Genomic DNA, 24,283 nt, shown 5'->3' on the forward strand with positions numbered 1-24,283 from the left:
TGGCCATCTGTATATCAGTGACTCACCCTGTCTTACCTTGAATTCTGGAAGAAAACTTTGCCTCCACATTTAAAACACTTCAGATTGGTCCAGAGTTGCACGGATGAATCTGAAGTTTTTTAGGTAGAAGCATGTGTTTGGGAAGTAGTGAGCATCCAGATTGGACAATTCTGCCTAGTTGTGTGAGAGTTTGTAAACAGGTGTTTTGATATAGTTTTGCTGCTGTTAAACGCCGCCCACATTTACTTCAATTCATCAAAACCTTTCTCAGTGGAAATCGTGGAGGCATGAGAGGAAACAAAGTTTTTTTCAGGATTTCAAGGTAACAAGGGGCCAGTAATTGATATTTTAATTTTTATGGGTGAAGTATTCTTTTAAAGGTACTATATGTAACAATTTACGTGTTGTAAATGCTTTATATTGCCAATGTTTGTACGGATTGTAACCTAACTATAAAAACGGAGACCTTCCTCGACTTTCTCGGTTGCCTCTAACAACAGCCTGCGAACTGATTTCTATGTTAAGGACTCCGTTTTGCCAGGAAAATCCAAAGAAGATGACGTTTATGCGCCAACAGTGTGCAGCTTAAGTAGCAAAATACTGTCTTGAGTGCTTAAGCTATGGTTGGCCAGCTTGCTGTAACTTACAGTAGCTATGCAGCATGGATCTGTCGTTAGTTGCTTCAAAACATTAGCTGATAAAGTAGTAAGCTAGTTAGTATCATGAAACCAATGGTCCAAATAAAATACAGGAACATTACAGAACATTATGTTAGGGATAATGTCCGATGATGGGCTATTTTTGTGGCGATAACCTTGAACTTGTTTCAGGTTGCGCCTGGCTGTGATTTTTAGCTACAGTAGAGTGCGGCGATGTCTGTTAATCCGTCGGTCAGTCGGTCAAAAGTTTGCTCCAGCGTTTCGCTGTAGTTGTTGTTTAAATCTTTCAGAAAACTGACAGAAGAGCTCATCTGAACACAAAGAGCTGTTGAATCAAAGACTTTATCCCCTTTAATCCAGCTGCTGGAAAGAAACCAAACTGTGTCTTGCAATTCATTTTTGGCAGGAACATTACAGAACATTATGTTAGAGATAATGTCCGATGATGGGCTATTTTTGTGGTAATAACCTTGAACTTGTTGCAGGTTGCGCCTGGCTGCTGCTGTGATTTTTAGCTACAGTAGAGTGCGACGATGTCTGTTAATCTGTTGGTCAGTCGGTTTGCTCCAGCGTTTCTCTGTAGTTGTTTAAATCCTTCAGGAAACTGACAGAAGAGCTCATCTGAACACAAAGAGCTGTTGCGTTCAATCACACTGAAAAACAACTTCTGTTCAGATTAAATATTTTCTGTGGTTATGAAACTCAAACCCGTTGACCCTGGAAGATGAACTCGCTGTCCTCCAGCTTCAGGTACGATTATCTGGACTCCTCAGTAATAATATCATTGTCGGCCAATAGCAAACACACGGCTGCTGGAATCATAACACCATTGTGATGGACGGAGACTCGCTGCAGCTTCAGGCTGTTTGCTCCCAGAAATAACTTTGATTCCGATGTTTTCTCATCACCAATCTGTGTAAGAGCAAACACAGGGAGAGTGATGGAAACTCATCATCAAGAAAACTAGAAAAGCTGGAACTGGCCTTACACTTAATGTGACTCTATCTGACTTGTTTCTACAACAACATTTTCCCCCGAGGGTTTGATAAAGTCTTATTTTGTTTTATCTGATCAGAATATTGCCAGTTAGACAGCATGAATAATGACCAAATCAGGTGACCCAACACAAACAGTAACAACTTGCCCAACACCAATCAAAGACTTTATCCCCTTTAATCCAGCCGCTGGAGAGAGACCAAACTCCAGTGTGTTGCAATTCATTTTTGGCATCAAGTAAATAGTACAGTTTAAAGAGCCTAAAAATTTCCTCCAAAAAATGCTGGTTGTGAGGACTGCCCAAAAACCAAGATGGCGACGGCCAAAAGACCAAGATGGCGACGGCCAAAAGACAGCCAAGAAACCAAAATGGAGACGACCAAAAACCAAGATGGTGACGGCCAAAGACTTGTTGGCGATGGCGATGGCTAAAATGCTGAACTTACGGCTTCAAAATATTCCACAAACCAGTCATGTCAGGGTGACTTCGTCCACTTCCTTATATACAGTCTATCTGACAAAAACTGACATAAGTTGAAACACAAACAAGATGTGAAGCCTACCAAGATAAAATCAGTAAACATTGATATAATGACGTCCTCCCATCCTGCCTTGTTATTTAGTTATTTTGGCTCCACGATGTCAGAGTCCAGTCCTGCTGGTGCCTGCCGGACTCATTGTTTCACACTGTTTCTGTTACACTGATGTTAATAATGAAGGGGGATTATAATCACAGTGCATGTGTTTCTCTGGGTTGGCACAATTGAATCCAAATCAGTCATCAGGGTCGAAGCCAAAAGCTCCGCAGCATTACTGTTTTGTGTTTGTTTTTTGTTGGTTTTGGCTCCAGAACCAGGTTTTAAAGTGAAACTCCACCCAAAGTCTGTCTCTGAGTCCAACGCTCCTCACGTGGACGTGAAATGTGAAAGGTGGCTGTAAATAGTGTCTTATTAACAGAAACACCTCTGACGGACCCCGGCCCCTGTTTTTAAGGCTGGTTTCTGTTGGATTTATGCCACTCGCAATACATTCAACGATGATTGATTTTCATAGCAGGAAAAAACACATGACGTCCATAGAAACTTCTCAGACTCCACATGTGTGCTCAGTGTGGTGCATAATCTCACCATAAATATACATTCAATGCTCCACAGAGAAGCGGTCTATTCAGCTGTTACTTACATAGTATAGTTATGACAATAAACAAACATTTTCTACATGAATTAAGAGCGATCTAGCATCTCCATGATCTACCAACACATAAATAAACACAATGCGATCACATGACCCTCAAATTTATATCCATGTTCAGACAGAGTTTGGGTGGAGGACTATAATGAACTTCATTGTTAATTGGCCCAGCTTCGACGGCGTATTAGGGCCTTTGCAGGTAAAAAAACAACAATTATGGAGCCGAGGTAGGGGGGGAATATTCTGAAATTAAAGTCATACATTTACGAGAAAAACACTTGGATATTCTCTGAGATTAAAGTGGCAAATTTACAAGGAAATTTCACAAATTTGTGAGTTTATAAAAGCATACATTTATGAGGAAAAAAACAAATAGTGGAGTACAAAACCATGTTAATGAAAAATAGTGTGTGGGAGGGGAGTTCTCGTAAATTTACGACTCTGATCTCGGAAATTCAGAGTTGTTTCTATGACTATTAGCCCCCTCCGCCGGCTGCGTAATTATTATTATTTTTATGCCTCTGTGCCGACCGATATGGCTGGAGGCATTATGTTTTTGGGTTGTCTGTATGTAGAGACGGGAGGAGAGCATGAACGCCTGGAGGGGATTTTGTCAAGTTTGGCACAAATGTCCACTTGGACAGAGTAGGATTAGTAGGAGAAGGATGAACTGATGAGATTTTGGTGGTCAAAGGTCACTGTGACCTCACAAAACTCGCTTTTGGCCATAACTCAAGAATTCATATGCTGATTATGACAATTTCACACAAATGTCTAACAGGATAAAATGATGAAGTCATAACGTTTCTTAACTGGTTGGCCACCGACCCTAAAGAAGTGACGATACCATGTAAAAGATAAATCATCTTAGTATTTTATTTTTTTTAATTCCTGTTCAACTCCAGAAAGCAGCAGATTCTGACTGACTCCAGTTGGCGTCTCTAAACATTATGATTAATGGATCAGTCTTTGTTTTCTCAGTCAAGCTGTTTTGATAGTGAATATTAAACTGTCAGAGGTTGGCAGGGACAACACACGCACACACACACACACACACACACACACACACACACACACACCCTGCATGCTCATTCATAATGGTTGAGTTGACCGAGCTACCTGATCCTCTCTCGCACATTTTTTATCTGTTCTAAATAAACCTTAAAGGGAGATTTGTCAAGTATTTAATAGCCTTATCAACATGGAAGTGGAGAAATATGCTGCTTTGTGTAAATGTATACATATATTGTGTTTGGTCACACAGAAGAGGGGGGGGGGGGTGATGGGAAGGGGGGGGTCAGCTGTCTCAGAGCACAGGGGTTGTCGCTGATGACGTAATGGAAAAATCACTCAGGATTTACATGAAACAGGAAATGCTCTCAATTGAGCCTGATTGCCTCGTGTGTGTGTGTGTGTGTGTGTGTGTGTGTGTGTGTGTGCGTGTGTGTGTGCGTGTGTGTGTATGTGTGTGTGTGTGTGAGTTTGTGAGAACTCCTCCTGTTTATTGACAGGATTTCTTTGGCGATATTAAAGCTTTTCTAACAAAAACATATAAAGGTGATAATTATTTCCCTGACGGTAAGAACACAGTGTCACACTGATCCGAGGTCAGTAGGGTTCAGTAGAGTTCAGCAGGGTTCAGTAAGGTTCAGTAGGGTTGAGTAATGTTCAGTAGGGTTCACTAGGGTTCAGTAGGGTTCAGTAGGGTTGAGTAGGGATGAGTAAGGTTCAATAGGGGTCAGTATGGTTCAGTAGGGTTGAGTAGGGGTCAGTAGGGTTGAATAGGGTTCAGTAGAGTTCAGTAGGGCTCAGTAGGGTTGAGTAGGGTTCAGTAGGGTTGAATAGGGTTCAGTAGAGTTCAGTAGGGCTCAGTAGGGTTGAGTAGGGGTCAGTAGGGTTGAATAGGGTTCAGTAGAGTTCAGTAGGGTTCAGTAGGGTTGAGTAGAGTTCAGTAGGGTTGAATAGGGTTCAGTAGGGCTCAGTAGGGTTGAGTAGGGTTCAGTAGGGTTCAGTAGGGTTGAGTAGGGGTCAGTAGGGTTCAGTAGGGTTGAGTAGGGTTCAGTAGGGTTGAATAGGGTTCAGTAGAGTTCAGTAGGGCTCAGTAGGGTTGAGTAGGGTTCAGTAGGGTTGAATAGGGTTCAGTAGAGTTCAGTAGGGCTCAGTAGGGTTGAGTAGGGTTCAGTAGGGTTGAATAGGGTTCAGTAGAGTTCAGTAGGGCTCAGTAGGGTTGAGTAGGGGTCAGTAGGGTTGAATAGGGTTCAGTAGAGTTCAGTAGGGTTCAGTAGGGTTGAGTAGGGTTCAGTAGGGTTGAGTAGAGTTCAGTAGGGTTGAATAGGGTTCAGTAGGGCTCAGTAGGGTTGAGTAGGGTTCAGTAGGGTTCAGTAGGGTTGAGTAGGGGTCAGTAGGGTTCAGTAGGGTTGAGTAGGGGTCAGTAGGGTTGAATAGGGTTCAGTAGAGTTCAGTAGGGTTCAGTAGGGTTGAGTAGGGTTCAGTAGGGCTCAGTAGGGTTGAGTAGAGTTCAGTAGGGTTGAATAGGGTTCAGTAGGGCTCAGTAGGGTTGAGTAGGGTTCAGTAGGGTTCAGTAGGGTTGAGTAGCATTCAGTAAGGGCCGGTACGGTCGGTTCTCTACGTACCACTAAAAGTGAGAGAATGTACTAGAATGTTTTTGGTTCATTTTGTCTGTTTGTACATATATATTGTACATACATTATGTTTCACTTTCAATAACATTGCGACATTTGTGCTGCATTCATGTGGTGTTGGAATAATCACAAACATTAGTTCCCAACTGGGAAAATTCACGTGAACGCCTCCTCAAGTCGGAACAACAACTCAAACACAGCTAACGTGTTGTTTAAGCAATAAAACACAACACGTCTTCTTTGTAGCGTCCGTGGATTTTTTTTTTTTTAAATCTGAAATTTGTGTTTTCAGATACAAAGAGAATTGTGTCTGGAAATGAAAACCTAATATAATCTTGCTGCCTTACTGGTCATTCATTTTAATAAACCAGACAATCAGTTGTTGGTTCACCAGAAACCTTTTTTTAATTCCAATTCAGGCGCTCTGAATATATGTTAATATTCATAACTCTGTATCAACAAGGAATCATATAAATAAAAATACTAGAACTAGAAGATTTGTGCAGATAATCAAAGCATCAAAGAATGAAGAAAAACTGATTTTGAAATAAATAACGAATATAACAAAATGAAAGATTATGAAAATGTTGCCCATTCCTTGCTGTGCAACACAGATTATTAGCTCCTTCTCATCCTGTAAAACCACCACAAGACATCTTCACATTAATAAATATCATTCCATTAGAGCAGCTGAACACCTGCAGCCACTTAATATTGGATTTTCCTGCGGCGAGGTGATGTGTCATACAGAGATTAGCGTCAGCAGCCATTTGAATTCAATCACAAATGCATTAAATTCAGATGCTATTTTTCTGCCCTGCTGCAGGCGCGCAATTCAGATTTAATTCGCCGCGAGTCGCCTGGAGGTGAGATATGTAAACAGGCAGCCAGTCGCCAGGTTAATTTTTCGTCCGGGGAAACACAGAACAAGTGCTGCTCTTTCCTGCCTCAACATGAGGCCGTCAATGTGCCTTTTAGCAAGACGTATGGCTCCAGATACAGAACAGCACTGTGGTTGTGTCGGAGAGCTGAGTTTAGGATTTCATGCAGAGTTCACATCAATCAAACCAAACGTACTTCTGCAAACGTAACCAAGGTTAAAAACACACATTAGCAACATTCAACATCAATCATTGAATCAATCTGAAAACACTTTATTGGAAGCTGATATATATAGACTTCATATCACATGTCTTGAGTGAAAATTGGAGAGAAGTTTTTGGCTTTTGTGAGCTTAAAAACACTAAAACTTCAGGATTGTTCGTGATGACCCACACATGAACCGTTCAGTAGAAACCTGGTTCGAAGCCAACTGTCAAGCTCCACTGCATCTGACATGTCATGTTATTTTTCCCTGTGACTTGAGGCACATTAGCGTACCGCTCATGGATTAACTTTGCACGACATCCAGATACCTGCCGCAAACCGCAGCAAACCGCTCAGTTCAGGAAATATTCCAATTTTGAATTTATCATTTGCGAGGCAAGCGTGTTCAAGTTTAAGTTTTTAAGTTCTTATTCACTATAACTTGTCTGAAAAAGGAAATGTACTTGGTTGAGGGTGCAAAAAATACAAAATATACTTACCCAGAGAGACTCTTTACACACCAGGGGCGTAATGAATAAACAACACGGGAGTGCGAAATACTCGCCTGCGAATATTAGAGATCTAGGGCTTTTATTGTGAAAGGTAAGAACGGAAAAAGTGGATCTGGTCTGCAGAAATAGTCTAGAAGCAAAGAAACAAATCTCTGGTGCGTTTTTGACAACAGTCGCTAGGTGGCGCGGTGGTAGCTCTGCCTCCATTTTGTACGAAAACGACAATGAGTCTGTGATGGGGACGTCTGTAAATCAGGGGAAACCACAGCGGCCTGTGGCGAAAAAATGAAACAGAATCAGCTTTTGGAGAAACCCGACGTCATGGCTGCGGTGGCCAATCCAACCCGTTCTCACTCACGAACTTGTCAATTACCGCAGTTTGGTCAGCGCCCCTCGGCATCGGAAACTAACGCACGGAGTCACCCTTTAGCAACAGTATGTGACGAACCGGGCTTTCAACTAACTCCAATGTAAATCCACCCACGGCGTTATTGCCCGGCAATCCAGAGCTGTACAACGCAGCCATGAGGGAACAAAAGACGTTAATTGACGTTCAGTGGCTTGGTGTTAACGAACCATTAATAATTAAACACCGCCGCACGACCCTGCACTAATCGCCACAATGCCAGATTCGGTGTGAATGCAGCCTAGTAATGGTAGTACATAATCAGCAGCTCTTTTGCGTTCTCTGTCCATTTTCCTCACAACCTTCTGTAGTGCAATCGATATCCTGTGAGAGCAAGGCATGATGGGACAGAAAAGAACAGCAGCTCTCAAACAGGATTGTTAAGCTGCCTCTTTTATTTTGGGAGCATGCTAAAACAGGACAGTTGCATAAGCTCTTGACTTCAGAAATACACTCACTCCATCTCCACCCCGGCTTGTCAAGGCGGCTGTATTTTTGAAAACACCTCGGGCTGAATGGCTGCATCGGCTACATCCAGGAGATGTTGACATTTTTTGTGGCGATCAACCATCAAACTCAGAGCCGCAGCATTCATGACCAACCCTGTCATCTCTCAACACTGCTTCTCTTATCTCTCTCACTGTTCCCCCTCTGCCTCTCCCTCTCTCCCATTCAACCCTCAACTTTCTCTCTTTTCTCAGGCTTGTTCCCCTTCCATCTTCCTCAGAGACACTACATCTTAGAATTATTTAAAACCTTGTGGATCATGATTTTTGTAAATTCCAAATTGTAATTTGTATGTATCCCACAAAATCAATTTGTATGTAAGCCACGTAATCATGAACCAGGAAGTTCACAATGGAGGGGTGGGTCCAAAAGCACCAGACTTTCGCCCAGTGTCCGCCCGTACTTAAGTAACGCACCATCTGTGGTTATTTTAGCCCAAAAGCTGATTTATTTGTCACGTAACTTATGTACTTAAGTAAGGCCTTTTTCGTACTTATTTTAACCCAAACGTTGACTTATTTGTCACGTAACTTCCATACTTAAGTTACGCCACTAGTGTAGTTATTTTAAACCAAACCACCATCTTTTCCTAAACCTAACTAAGTAGTTTTGTTGCTTGAACCTAACCAAGTTGTTTCCTGTGAAGATGAAAGTTTATTTTGAAAAGACTAGCAGGTGTTGTTTAACATTCGTAGGAGAAACGCACAAAAATGAGAAATAACTTTTCATAAGATATCATACGACATGCACAGGATGGCATTGAAATAAACTGAACCACTTAAATTGAATAGCTCGAAAAAGCATATTCTTGTTTTCCAAATCGATGTGAAAATATTAACTATTTAATTGAAAGCTTTTGTGTGTGTTTATTTGTGTGAAATCTTACTATATCTAACAACGTCTTGATAATGTCAAGATGTTTCTTCCAGTGTGCATTAGTGTATTTTGCCAAATCTTCCCCTTGCTAATCCTTCCTTTCACCTTTACAACCCTCCGGCTCTGCAGAGACCTGAAGCTTGACAACATCCTGTTGGATGCGGAGGGTCACTGTAAGCTGGCAGACTTCGGGATGTGCAAGGAGGGAATCCTCGACGGAGTCACCACCACCACCTTCTGTGGACGCCAGATTACATCGCACCCGAGGTGACCAAAAACCCACATAAACGCAGAATATGTTTGTCCAAGTTCGACTGTTTACTGATGATACTCTATTTTTCATTGCTAAGATGGAGATGAAGGAAGAAACATTTTTGGCCTTTTTTAGCCTCTGTTTGTAAGTCTCTGCATTTTTATGTGTGATTAGATCCTTCAAGAGCTGGATTACGGCCCGTCAGTGGACTGGTGGCTCTGGGGTGCTGATGTACGAGATGATGGCGGGCCAGCCACCGTTTGAAGCCGATAACGAAGATGACCTGTTTGAGTCCATCCTGCATGACGACGTCCTCTATTCCGGTCTGGCTCAGCAAGGAGGCGGTGTCCATTCTTAAAGCGGTCAGTTGGCTGTAATGACGTTTTGTTATGAGCATTGAACATTATGAAGGAATTGAGATTGATATATAGCCGTACTGGACCAATGGACTGTTACAGATCCACAGCTGATGTCTTTCCATTTTATGAATCAGCCTTGTGTTTCTTTGCTTTTGTCTCTTGTCCTCAGCTTGTTTTTTTGTCTTCATTTTTCATTCTCTGTCTTTCTCTTAGTTTTGTGTTTGTCTCTTTCCTCAGTGTCTCATGTGAGGAGGGATGCAGCTTTTTTTCTTGGCGTCATAAGTTGATCCTTGTTCCCTCCACTGAAAGAACATTGGACAATTTCCTCTGTGTTTTAATCCATTACTTTGTGTGTGTGTGTGGTGTGTGTGTGTGTGTGTAATGCCACTTGTCCGTCCGTTTATTTGTTTGTCCAGTTTTTTTCCATCACAAAGCCTTGCGTTTACCTTGGCTGTTGACTGCAAAGCCTTGTGGGAAAGTGTGTGTGTGTTTATGTTGGACACTGTCTTGGACTCTGACCAGTCACATGACCAGCACTCTGGGCTCTGATTGGACGTTGTGTCGTCCAGCTGAAGGACTCCTTCTCAGCAGCTCAGTCTGATGGCTGAGCAGCCTGTTCACCTCTCATCCAGCTTCCAAGTGTTTCAGAAAATCTGGCAGAAAATGTCGTGGCCAGGAGGCATTTATTTTCTAACACCCAGAATTACTTTTATCATCTAAGTCTTTGTGATGAATTAAACATTATAACGACTGAAAATAGGAAATTTAATGTATTCTTTATTGTTATCAGGCTGTATCTTTGACCAATGTTGCCAGTTCATACGTAAATCTTGTAAATGAGTTGCATGGTTGACCCCCACCTGAAGCTTTGTCAGGACCTGTAGGGTAGGAAAACTCTAGAGGACTGGACTCAGTGGAAATAGAGAAATAAGTCATAAACAAAACGCTTGCAATGGCGCAATATTTGGAGCATGTGAAAAATAAGATATAAAAGTGGGATATGAATGTACAACGGCGTAGTAGAACCAGTGTAAGTAAAAAAAAAATAAAACTATCTTTCCAACTTTATTTATTGTAAATTTATGACGTTATAATCTTGCAAATTTGTGAGTTTTTTCTCATAAATTTGCCCCTCTAATCTCAGAAAATGTCCAAGTTTGTTTCCCTCGTAAATTTACGACTTTATAATATCGTAAATTTGTGAGTTTTTTCTCCTAAATTTGCCACTTTAATCGTGGAAATTATGAATTTCTTCTCAGAATATTACCCCCCTCCCCGACTCCATTATTATAATTTCTTTTTTTACCTCCAATGGCCCTAATATTCTGTTGTAAGAATGTAATCAACATTGCGTATCTCCTGCTGCTCATCTCATTTTCAGGCATCATAATGGCAGCAGTGTCTTGTCCTTTACGTATCTGAACTTGAAAGTGATTTTTTTCTAGTTTTATTTTAAAAGTTCCTCGTGTGTTGCATCATGTTAAATCTCAGTCCTTAAAACTGAATAGAGTTTTTATTATTTTAAAGAGGAATCATTCAAAATCATGAGATATCTTTAACTAATGAAACAAATCTTTCTCTCCGCCCCTCTCGATGTTTTCCGTCGTCTCTCAGTTCATGACGAAGAGTCCTAACAAGCGTCTGGGCTGCGTGGTGGCTCAGGGTCTGGAGGACGCCATTAAGCTCCACGTGTTCTTCAGAGAGATCGACTGGACGCTGCTGGAGCAGAGGAAGATCAGACCGCCGTTCAAACCACGCATCGTGAGTTCACACACACACGCTGACACACACTCACAGAAACACACCGGATAACTGAGCTGAACTGGGGAAAAAATGGAGGCTAAATGAAGCATTTGTTGTACTTTCCTCCACCAGCACATTAGATTAACATTAACTATACATCTTCTTTAATTGCTAAACATTTAATCTGACTTGTCTACTCACCAGTCATCGCAGGTCTGAAATCCGTCTCTCTTGTTGTTTGTCTCCCAGAAAACCAAAAGGGACGTGAATAACTTTGACCAGGACTTTACACGTGAAGAACCCAACCTGACGCCGACGGAGGAAAGCATCATCAAGCAGATCAACCAAGATGAGTTTAAAGGATTCTCCTACGTCGGAGACGAGACTGTGGCCTAGACACACACACACTATTATATTTTAAAGAAGCCTCTGGAACGAGACTTTCCTGAACTTTTACCAGATTCTGACCACTCCAGGAACTATACCAGACCATCAGTATCTCTCTCTCTCTCTTTATGGTTTTGTTGTGCTCTTGTTGTTGTCCATTGTGAGCTCAAGCAGCATGTGAGTGCAGGTCAGATACTGTGAGAAAAGCTGCTTCACTTGATGTATTTCTGATGCAGGTAAAACCAAACTCTTGAGTTTCCAGAGGGGTCGTTTTGAAGTAGATACCTGGTAAAGGTCACGGGGCTGCCAGTGTGTGTCTGAGATATAATGTGAGTGCAAGCGTGCATGCATAGCTGCGTACCTCTAGAAAGGTCTTTTCTGTACATGATGTGCTGTATCTTGTGTCCGTCTCCGTGTTTAAAGAATGTTTTTTTCTTCCCTAAACTTGTATGTGAATGAAAATATTGAACCAATGATTGTATTTAAAGAAAAAAAAAGGTCTTGAAAAGTACTTTAATCATTATAAAAAAAGAGATGCAGGATTTGTTTCGGGTGAAATCATGATGGTATTAGGAGTTTTGTCAGCGCTTTATTTTAAATTTAAGAGTCAAACTGGCTTATTAATAGTTAACTTTAGAAGGTGCCCCACCATGTTGACATTTTGAAATTTTAGGTTTATCTCAGCAGTTCTTTTCTTATTAGAAAGAAGGTTACTGTTTGTGACGTTAATACACTGACTGTAAGGATGTGTATATATATACTGTACATGTAGCAGCGTCATTATGCAGAACCATGTGGGGAAAAAGGTTTTAGAAGGGCTTGAAGGGAAATAGCATTTTGATGATAAAACCGTACTTTGACTAAAATGTAATAAAACAGAATAATGGACCTGCCCTTTAACCCTTTAATGACCACTTGATCTTTGAAATGCCTTCACAGAGGTGAATGTGGTTCACACGTGTGACTGAATGTTTTCAGCTGAATGTATTTGTTCTGTGTGTGTGTGTACATACGTGGAGAGATTCTTTATGTTTATTTTAATTTAAGACATCTTTATGTTGTTTTTACCAGATTGTCGAGTTGGAAATCTTTAGGTTTCATTGTGATGCAGCGAGTCAGAAAACACTTCATGGAGGTTATATAAGCTGGTGTTAATACATTTTTTCAGGTTTAAGACTGAACTGAAAAGAATCCAAACATCTTCAAGAAAACTTCATGTGCAATACTCTGAAAGAGTTTTAGTTTGTTTGTTTCGTTGTTTTCTTCTCCCCGCTCTGTTTCTTTCTCTTTATCCACAGACAGGTACACAGAAAACTACTGTTCGGATTTAGTTTTAGGGCACATAAAAGTGATAATTATGTTCACACGTTTCCTCAAAGTGCAAGTAAGATGTGTTTGGATAAAGTATCTGTAGGAAGACACGCCAACGTATCCTCATACAACAGTTCGTATGATGTCTTACGCATCAACATCGTTCTCACTTCCCAACCACGTCGAATACTGCCGCTTGGTCAGCGCCACCTCGGCATCAGAAAACTGACGCACAGAGGCGCCCTTTAGTGACAGTATATGACGAAGCGGGCTTTCAACTAACTCCAATGTAAACCCACCCGCGGCGTTATTCCACGGTCGGAAGAAGATAGAATGATAGAAGTACGGAGTTGCGTGAAAAATAAATCAACGTTGACTTCTGGTTTCACACGAGACATGAACAGCGATCTCCTGGTGAAAGTCTGGTGTTTTTTGATGCACCCATCCACCCCGACCTCCTCCCTACACAGAGTTTGTTGCTCTTTATACTTCCTGGAATAATACAAATTGATTTTGCGGAATATACATGAATTACAGTGCATTACTTTTCGTAGGTAGTCTGCACACACATAACGGTGCAAATTTAAAGGCACAGACACACCAAGCCGACATCAAAGAACTATAGCAGTGATGAAGGCCGACCTTTGTTTCCCTTCCATTATTTCTCTTCTTCTCTTGCAGCATCTTTGTTTTTGTCTTTAATTTAAAAATGTCAAACCGTTTGTTCCTCTCCGACCCAAAAGGAAGTTTCTCCATGCTAAACGCCCAAATGCTATTTCCAAATGCTCCAAATCCCCTTTAGATTAAAGTTTAACAAGTTAAAGTTAAATCGTATTATGAGGTTGATCTCAAACAGATGAAGACAGTATTTTACTCACTTGTATGAGACAGTCATCTTCCTCTGGTCGTATGCAGAATGTTACTGTGTGAACATGTGTCCGTGTATCTGTGTATCATCTGACCGTTGCTGTTTCTTTTCATGCCCTTCGATGTTTATTTTTTCATTTTTTACGCTGCGTGCCAAATTTACTGTATTTTAAAAGGATGTGAAGATGGTATTTTAAGTTTTGAAAACAAATATACAATATCATGATGTCAGAAAGAAAATTCAGTTTGTTTGATGAATCATTTCTATTGATGCTCCTCCACCCTGGTGGTGCTTTTATATTAACAGGAAATTTTTTAATTCAGTGAAAATGTCTTAAAAATCTTGCAAAACACATTTCTCATTTAATTTTAGGTTGTCCATTAAATGAAGGGCTTTTACGTATAAATGATTTAACTCAATTTACGCATAATATGACCTCAAAAAGCACTAAAAATAAGACAAAGAAGAAATAGACTTTACCACACTTAGAAGAATCTAGACACATGGCACCCTCGTTTGGAAACTTTCTTCTCTCTATATCATGAAATAGTTCACCGAAATGTGTTTCTGAAACATTTAATGTGAGGAATAATCCATGCAGTTGATGAATCTGTCTTTATTTTAGATCGACAACAGTTAGTTTAAAAGTTTCTAGGGAGTTTCCAGAGGCAAGCGAGTCACGTAGGCGCCCCTGATTTGCATAAAGCAGCCTAGACCTCAACTTTATGCAAATGAGGAGCGGCCCCCCCCACGCTACCAGAAATGCATTGCAGGGCTGCTTACATAGACAATGAATGGGAAGCGGGAAAGGACGGAGGCTGAGGACATGTACCATTAGTGACTCACTGAGTGATGAAGTTCACGATTAGTCAGCCAAGTGTTGGAGTTTCCTCATTGGCTGTTGCTCTTTTTGAAATGAGCCCGTCCAGTTCATGAAACTTAGACTTAGCTGTAAAACTAGGCGATCTAGTTTTAAAATGAAACCAGATTCAGCAGTGGCATCATTGCCTATTTCTCTCTTAAAATGTTTTCAGGAGTAGATGTTGGTGGATTGTTTAGACAGAATAACAGAAACTTTATGTTGGTTCTGTTTTGAAAACCAGGGACCAATTCTGTATGTGTGCGAAGGTGCGTTCAACGATTGGGTACGTCATGGCTGAACGGATGGTTTCCGAAAGTTTTTAAAGTAAGATCAACGTGTCAGATTTTACAGTGAAAGAGGCCCGAGGAGGTCATCCCTCCACGCAGGAGGAGTTCTATCTTTTCCATCTAAAGTGTCTGAGGAGTTGATGGAGGGAGACGATGTTAAATACCAGCAGCAGTTTATCTCCTCTGAGTTTCGGAAAAAATGCGGGGAGACCTGCTCTTTAACATGGCTTGTTATGATAGTGATGACGCAGGTTGTTCTGTTGTTTTATTGTTACCGTATGCATATATATGTAATCTTAAAAGGAATTTATATTAGATCAGTCAGATGAGCTAATTTGAGTACAGCCGTTGTTCTCCTCTGAACCTGAGCTGCAGACACACATTAATACAGTCAGGGTTTACATAACATTTTATACCTGCCTATTATCATTCTTATAAATCTTATCGATATCAGCACAAACATTTAAGACTATCTGCACGCATAGAAGTGAGAAAATACTTTTAGTAACTTTGTTGAAATGACCTTTATCAGGCAGGAAACTGAAACCAAAATAAAGACATTAAATAGATAGATATAGCTTTTATGTAAGAGGAAACAAATCCAGCACTACTTAAAATATTCATCATCATAGGCCTCTGAATTATGACCACAGAACAATATCATAATTATTTAAATCAATAGATATTATTATTTATTATTATTATTATTCATTTTAATTCATTTTTATTGGAGACAAAAGGGTTTCCATTTTTTTCTTTTTTAAAGTGTACATATACAATAAACATTGTGCCCGCCCGCCCACCCATCACACACCCCCACCCGCCTATTCTTGGGGTATACAACCTACAGTAGCAGAGAGGGAAAGATCAGGATCGCTTTTAGCCGCTAATGTCTAAATAATGGGGAAAAAAATAAATAAAAAATAAGTTAAATATATACACATATACATACAAACATACCTGCATATACACACAAATATATATATATATATATATATACATACATATTCACATATATACATATACACATACATACAGTCATACACATACATACTGTACATATCCGTACAGAAACAGAGCACCCATATCCAGATTGACAGCAAGCTAATATTGATAAGTATAGAAATAGTAAGAGTAATTCTATTAGATAAACAAATATACATATTTTATTTTTTATTTATTTTTTATTTATTTATTATATATTAATAGTTTAATATTTTTTATAATAAAGTGTTGTCAGTATAATCATCAATTATTATGTGTTTAATATGTATATTAATCATCAGTACCATTGTACTGGCGCACCTGTTGCTGATCAACAGGTAGGACATGAATTATGACCACAAAACAATATCCTAATTATTTAATTATTTACATCAATAGATATGATGATGATGATGATTATTAGTATTAATATTATTAATATTATTATTATTATTATTATTATTATTATTATTATTATTAATAATAATAATAATAATAAATAATAATAATTATTATTATTATTATTATTATTATTAATATTATTAATATTATTATTACAGTTGTAATAATATGAAATAAATATACATTATTTATTATTATCATATTTTATTTTGTATTTATTTATTATATATTAATAGTTTATAATATTTTTTATAATAAAGTGTTTTCAGTATAATCTTCATTATGTGTTTAATATGTATATTAATCATCAGTACCATTGTACTGGCGCACCTGTTGCTGATCAACAGGTAGGACATGAATTATGACCACAAAACAATATCCTAATTATTTAATTATTTACATCAATAGATATGATGATGATGATTATTATTATTATTAATATTATTAATATTATTATTACAGTTGTAATAATATGAAATAAATATACATTATTATTATTTATCATATTTTATTTGTATTTATTTGACTATATATTAATAGTTTATAATATTTTTTATAATAAAGTGTTTTCCAGTATAATCTTCATTATGTGTTTAATATGTATATTAATCATCAGTACCACTGTACTGGCGCACCTGTTGCTGATCAACAGGTAGGACATGGAAGCTCACAGAGGGGGAGTGCGGGAGGGGGCGGGTCCCGGTGGCGGGTCCAGCCAATCAGCGAGCCGGTACCGGAGCCAGCTGAGCTACAGGGTCAGAGACCAGAGACCAGAGACCGAGCAGCTCCGGGTCTCTGAGACAGACAGAGTTCTGAGCAGCGGACCTGCTTCAGTTCACCGGCAGCAGCTCAGCCTTCTGCCCGGCCTGTGAGGCTCCTCCTGCGGCTAAGAGGCTGTACAATCCTCGGCCAGTGTTCTGAGACTGTACGGCCCGGACCCCCCTCCGCTTTATGGAACTAAACCACCACAGGTTTAATGACCTTTAATGATCTGACCTGAATCATAAAGTTGGACTTAAACTTCGGGGAATTACTGCAGAAGACAAGAGAAGAAGATGACGGCCGAAAAAGAGAAGAAGAGGTAAGAAGAGACAGTTTGGTTTCCTTCTTCTTCTTCCTCCTCCTCTGGCTTCAGTTTCCCGGCTGTTCTGAGCTCTTTAACCCGGGGTTTGTGTTTCTTACAGTCGGCCTCTGTGTTGCTGCAGAGCTACATGTGACTCAGCCTGAATCTCTGCTCTGATAGTGCTCATTACAAATCACATTCACAGACAACAAACAAGCTTTGTGACAGTGTTTTAATGCACTAATGGCTCTCTGGTAGTGATCAGACTGAAGTAGGGTAAGTGGTGATTTAGTCTGCTGCAGGTTGTCCACTGTGATAAACCAGACTTCTAAATTCTAAATTCTAAATTTCTAAATTCTAAATTCTAAATTCTAAATTCCAGTTCAGATCAAAATAAATTTCATGCAACCTTAAAGGCCTTTAAAACATGTTTGTTATTAGTTCTTTATTTGTGCATATAATAAAAATAAAACAAAAAGTGCACAAAATCCTGAGATCTTGTAAAAGTTAATGGCAGTTGTATACAGTATGCTTACCTCCAATTTACAAACAGACATAAGTATTTTTTTTTAAATATCTAAAAGAAAGAAAAGAAGTTCCAAAACAAGAAATACTAGAGAGAAAGATAGTGGTCATTAGAAATTCACATTCACAGGACAACAAACAGGCTTTGTGACTATATTAAAGAGTTATAATGCAGTAATGGCTCTAAGGTAGTGATCAGACTAAAGTAAGGTAAGTGGTGATTTAGTCTGCTGCAGGTTGTCACTGTGATAAACCAGACTTCATTCAGATTTTGCACATTTTTAACTTTCATGCAACCTTAAAGGCCTTTAAAACATGTCTGTTATTAGTTCTTTATTTGTGCATATAATACAAATAAAACAAGAATTGCACAAAAAATCCGGAGATCTTGTAAAAGTTAAAGGCTGTATTGCACTTCAATTACAAACAGACTTAAGTATTTTTAAAATATCTAAAAGAAAGAAAAGAAGTTCCCAAACAAGAGATACTAGAGAGAAATATAAATATAATAAAAACAAAGATTAAAGTTGACATTATGAGTGAAAACTAAAATCTAAACCAGTGGAGGATCCTCCATCTTTATATTTCATATTATTTACTCACCTAAGAAAAAATAGGCATTTAAATGTAAATAAAGCTCCCCCTGAGATACTGTATGTGTCTCTTGGTGGTTGTTTGTGTCTCTTTGTGGTCGTTTTGTGTCTCTTTTGTTTTGTGTCTCTGTAGTTGTTTTGTATCTTTGTGGTCGTTTTGTGTCTCTTTGTGGTCGTTTAGACATTTTAACTTTCATGCAACCTTAAGGGTATTTAAAACTTGTTTCTTATTAGTTCTTTATTTTTGCGTATAAAAAAAATAAAGCAAAAGAGAAGAAATATATTATAACAGACAGGTCAAAGAAAATCTGAGATCTGCCTCCAATTTACAAACAGACATAGGTATTTTAAAATATCTAAAGAACGTTCTAAAACAAGAAATATTATAGATAATAAGAGAATAAAATAAAAACAAGGATTATAAGTTTACATTATGATTGAAAACTAAAATCTAACCCGGTGGAGGATCTTCCATCTCTCATACCAGATAAAATAGGCATTTAAATGCAAATAATACACTCCTGAGATATGTGTCTCTTTATTACTAAGTTGCCCTGTAAAGACATGGCTCGATTCTAGGTGTACAGTTGAGCAGTGGCTCGGGGACAGAGACCTAAAACACCTTTTTCTTTTTAATGAAAGTTGTGTTTCTAAACATGAAGCTTCAGTTTCCTGCAAAGCCACAGAGACATCTCAGCTCTCTAGAGAGGATGCTCAGCAGACAGTTGAGACACCACAACAGCATCTTATAGAGATACCTGTGATAATGTTTATTATAGAAAAGTCTACTGTCTCTGTCTTTCTTTCCGAACAGCTGCACCTTCAGAAGAGACAGTCTAAGTTCCTAACCTGTAACCTCATGTCACAGACAATCAGCAGTCAGTCATTACAGTAGATATCAGGTATCTGACTGCCTGGTCAGGACTTTTCTAGAAATCTATCTGGTAGTAGCTGCAGGTCTGCTTTCCTGAGGAGGAGATTACATCTGGTTATTCACCTCTAGATCTGAACAACTGCTGCTACGTATTTAGTGATTTATTCATGCAGCTTTGTCTGCTGAGTCCATGGGACGGATTATGAGACAATGTGCCTCTGGGCACAGACATGAAAAATGACCGCAGCTCTCCTAAAGGAGCGAGACACACACACTTTAGAGTTGTTCACCGCTTTTTATTGTTGCTTTGAGTCTCGTTGTGGTTGTTATTGTGTCTTGTGTTTTGTGTCTTTGTAGTTGCTGTGTGTCTTTTTTGGTTGTTTTGTGTCTTTGTAGTTTGTTTTGTGTCTCTGTAGTTGTTTTGTGTCTCTGTGGTAATTTGTGTCTCTTTGTAGTTGTTTTGTGTAACTTTGTAGTTGTTTTGTGTCTCTTTGTGCTGATTGTGTCTCTTTGTAGTTGTTTTGTGTCTCTTTGTGGTTGTTGTGTGTCTCTCTAGTTTTTTTTGTGTCTCTTTGTAGTTGTTTGTGTCTCGTTGTGTCTTTTTTGTGGCTGTTTTGGTTGTTTTGTGTCTCTGTAGTTGTTTTGTGTCTCTTTGTAGTTGTTTTTGTGTCATGTTTTTGGTTGTTTTGTGTCTCTGTAGTTGTTTTGTGTCTCTTTGTGGTTGATTTGTGTCTCTTTGTGGTTGTTTTGTGTCTCTTTGTAGTTGTTTTGTGTCTGTTTTGGTTGTTTTGTGTCGTTGTGGTTGTTTTGTGTCTCTTTGTGGTTGTTTTGTGTCTTTGTAGATGTTTTGTGTCTGTTTTTGGTTGTTTTGTGTCTTTGTAGTCTTTTGTGTGTCTTTGTGGTCGGTACGTGTCTCTTTGAGTGACATTTTGTAGGTGAAGACTATGGGGGGCCTCTGGTCCTGTACTGGTTGGTTCAGTAATCCATCCATGATGGTTTAGTCGGTTGACGCACCAGATAATGTTTTGGTCCTGAAACCAGTCACATATTGATTTACATCATAAACACCTAGAAAAAAATAATATGTGAAACAATAAATGCTGCTTAACCATTCAGCCTCTCATGTGATGATTTATATATTTGAGGTACATTGTTCCTCCTCTGAAGAAACTTCTTTATGGTGTCTTCAGTGTGTCTTCCTGAAAGTGCCGCCCTGGTTTCTTTTAATTGTTTACCAGTAGTGATGAGCTCAGGAACCTCATGTTGTGATTATAATGCTGTACTGGTGCCAGTTTATGTTGCCATAACAGCTACTTAATCTCACCTGTCAAGAGGGAGAGAATTAACATCTCACCTGAAAAGTCCCTTAATTTAATAAATAATAATGAATCATTTAACAAAATAATCTATTCACACCACTCAGAGAAGAACATTGATTTGAATCAGCAGAGTTGGCTTATATTGATGAATATTTCGGCCATCGGTGACGGCTGAATCCATCGTCCGTTGTTTTTTTGGTTGATTTTTGTCAATATATTTTGCTAATTTAATGGTCTGCTTCCTCGAGAATTTAACTCGGTAAATAATTAACCTGTAAAGTACAATCCAAAGCGTGCGCGGACTGGAACTGGCCGTTTGAGTTGGTCCATATTATTCACGTTCTTGTTGAACGTTCCGTTCACTGATTTCCGTTGAGTTATGTACAAAACAGGGATGAAGAGCAACGCCAATTCATAATCATATTTGAGAGCTAATAGACCAAAACTAGTAATGACACCTGATCATTATATTATCCCCTCCTGTTTGTTCATTTGGAGGCTGCAGGCGAAGGCGTCCTCCAATCAGACGCCATCAGACTCTTTTGCCGGCGCTACCGGTTCACGTAGGGCCTTCGGCTTGCTGGTTGCGCTGATTTAAAACCAAAATAATAATAATGGTGAAATGTTACAAGGTACATTTACTTAAGTACTATACTTCAGTACAATTTTGACATACTTGTACTTTACTTGAGTATTTCCATTTTGCTTCTACTTAACTACATTTAAGAGGTAAATATTGTACTTTTTATTCCACTACATTTTCTTATAGACTCTTTATAAATTAAACAAGAAAAATACCACTAATTTTGTGAGGGAAAAGTCTTTATTCTTTGACTTTTGGGTTGCTGGAACATTTTTTATAAATAATTCCTGATGGATGTTTTGACTTCAGGACATCTCTGACTACATACATGCTGAAAATCAAACATTTTTACTGGATTAATTTAGAGATTTTCCAAAGTACAAGTTGCCCTGAAGTGTATAATTCAACATTTTCGCATGGTCTAGAGTTTAAAAAAAAGTTAACAAATCGCACTACTTATAAATTGTAATACATATCAAACCGCCACCACAAATATCGTGAGAGTATCGAGTCGGGAGAGAGGTGAATCGTCCCAGCCCTAGTCGACGGTGGCCAGTTGGAAAGTTGAATCGTATGGTCCAACGCTAGCAGGTGTTACGATGGAGACACTGACACTGAGAGGAATAACATTAAAAGACAGAAAGTTTTCTTCCGGCTCGTCGACGCCTTTCCGCTTCCTCCGGAGATCTGTTGGCCATTTTAGAGAAGGAGACCTGAGTATGTGTCAGTCAGGCTGCACGTGAAAAGCCTCTGTGTGCGTGTGTGTGTGTTTGTGTGCGTGTGTGTGCGTTTGTGTGTGTGTGTGTGTGCGTTTGTGTGTGTGTGTGTGTGTGTGTGTTTGTGTGTATTACCCAGTAGCACGTTGTCTCTGCCGCTGCCTGGAAGTCATAATGTTCTGATAAGTCGTCTGATTCATGGCTGCCTCCTGGCAAACACGCGCCGTGGTGTTTATTTGAGATGCATCAGATTAGATTTATTATTAATAATATAACTCATGTTGATACGACAGGTTGAACTCGGTGGAATGTCTTCATGCGATCGTCCGCTCACTGTCAGTTTAGTTTTGATAGTTTTAACCCCGTCAGCCCAAATCTGTCTCAACAAGAACGTGTTGTGTAAGAAATAATAACTCAATGTGATGCACACAGAAATATAAATAATAATAATAATGGCACTTTAAGGACTCCGTACCAACGAGACGTCCTGATACATGAGAATGACGGATGATGTGTTCCCTCCGTAAAATGATCACACTTAAGTTAATACATGTACAGACAACTACAGACGAAACACAGAGTACTGTTGGTCCTGCATCACCTTCATCATATCACAAGTTAAAACCTCTGTTATTTCTCCGTCTGACCGCAGTAAACACTCCAGTGTTTGTTGTCTGTAATGTGACACATCAGCAGCGTTCTTCATCTCACTTTTCCACCGCTGATTTTAAAATTTAGTTGTACGTACAGTAAATTAGGATATGTGTCTAAAAAAAAAAAAAAAAAAAAAAAGCTGATTTTAGGAGGTAATTATTCAGATTTTATTATCAATCGTAGGAGATATTGTTTACATTTTTGCTCTGAAATCTGTAAGAAAGCCATAAAAACTAAGTGTGCATGTGATGGGGGAGGAAAAATAAAGAATCTATGCTTTGATAACTGCTGTGAACGCCACGTTAGTTCAGATCAGAAGTCACACAACAACACAAACTAACTAACCGATAGATGCAGCGGTAGACCAGCAACTCCCCTGTTCTAAGGGGTTAAATTACTGGTGTGGTGGCAGTTTCTGTTAAAACAAGACACAAACCAACATACTAACTTGTCTTTCAGTGAATTTAAAAAAAGGCATACATTAATAACTAAAGCATCTGCAGATGGACTCACGAGCACAGCCACCTGTTGTGGACTGTGGCAAGTGAGGCCCGAATACAAAGAGTAGTCAGTATTTATACATTTAAAGCATAACATGAAGATAAGTGCAAAAAGAAGAAAAGAAGAGAAGGATAGAAAGTGTATCAATGCATCAGCACACAGCAGACAACAGAGCATCACAAGACATAACAAGTATTTCAGCAATCTGTTGTTTGCAGTTACAGAGAACTAAAAGGTCAGGTCACTGTCCTATGGTGACGAAGTTGAACATGTGAGGCCCTTAGATTGTCTAAAGGTACACTGTTAAACTGCAGGTATGAAAATTGCCATTACACTGGTTTTGTGAATGGAGTCTAGTGGCTTCACCTGACACTGATCCTAATGGAGCTACTTCGTTTCATGTTTAATGAGTCCGTGGTGCAAATGTTGAGTTTAAAGCTCTTAATTAAATCTTTTGGTTTAAAATGTCTCCTAAACACTTCTTGACCTGATCTTATTATGGGCTGCTGCTGCTTCTTTGTGTCCCTCTCCGTTGTGCTAACTCATGAAAGGGGAGGTGAAGACGTTGCCAAAAAAACAGAAGGGGAGGACAGGAAGTTGTTAAACAGAACAGAGTGATAATCAGCTGGACGTAGAGCTGATATTAATATAAATCAATAAGAAAGGGTGAAGACAGACAGAAGCAGCAGCTCTGGCATCGTGTTGGGTTGTTCACATCATGGCAGCGCTCTGCAGCAAGCCGAGGCCTGGTTGGCACGGCGCCGTCATGCCTCTGTTGTGTGCCAACTCGTCCTCCCAACGCCAACCCAAACATCACGCCACATACAGCCTGGAAGACGCAGAGCAGAAGAGGGATGAGATGATTGATTGCTTCTTGTGGACAGAAGATTGGAAGTCCATGAAGTCTATTAACTTGAGTACTGTGTTTCATTAGTTTTATAGGTTCTGGTTCTCAAGTGTTTCCTCTGTATTTCAGAACAAATATTATAGTGCTACTATATTTAGAACAGCTGTGGTGACGTGGTTACTTCAGCATGAGATATCATCATAAAATAATTGTTTTCATTTTGGGTCCAATTCAAGTCTTAAAGAAAACACATATATTTTTAGGTCTGCAACCACAC

General features: G+C 39.2%; 1 protein-coding gene across 1 annotated transcript in view; it reads left to right on the forward strand.

Moving 5' to 3' along the window:
* LOC119495535 (protein kinase C epsilon type-like) overlaps nucleotides 1-14,035 on the forward strand; it is a 54,347-nt gene extending 40,312 nt beyond the window's left edge. Inside the window, 7 exon segments of the mRNA XM_037782142.1 lie at nucleotides 9,005-9,117; nucleotides 9,120-9,142; nucleotides 9,303-9,343; nucleotides 9,345-9,447; nucleotides 9,449-9,490; nucleotides 11,102-11,248; nucleotides 11,480-14,035. Of these exon segments, the coding sequence (XP_037638070.1) occupies nucleotides 9,005-9,117; nucleotides 9,120-9,142; nucleotides 9,303-9,343; nucleotides 9,345-9,447; nucleotides 9,449-9,490; nucleotides 11,102-11,248; nucleotides 11,480-11,626 (616 nt within the window). The 3' untranslated portion in view covers nucleotides 11,627-14,035.
* Nucleotides 14,036-24,283: the final 10,248 nt, after the last annotated feature.

This window comes from Sebastes umbrosus, chromosome 10 (genome assembly GCF_015220745.1).
Source record: "Sebastes umbrosus isolate fSebUmb1 chromosome 10, fSebUmb1.pri, whole genome shotgun sequence".
Lineage (NCBI taxonomy): Eukaryota > Metazoa > Chordata > Actinopteri > Perciformes > Sebastidae > Sebastes > Sebastes umbrosus.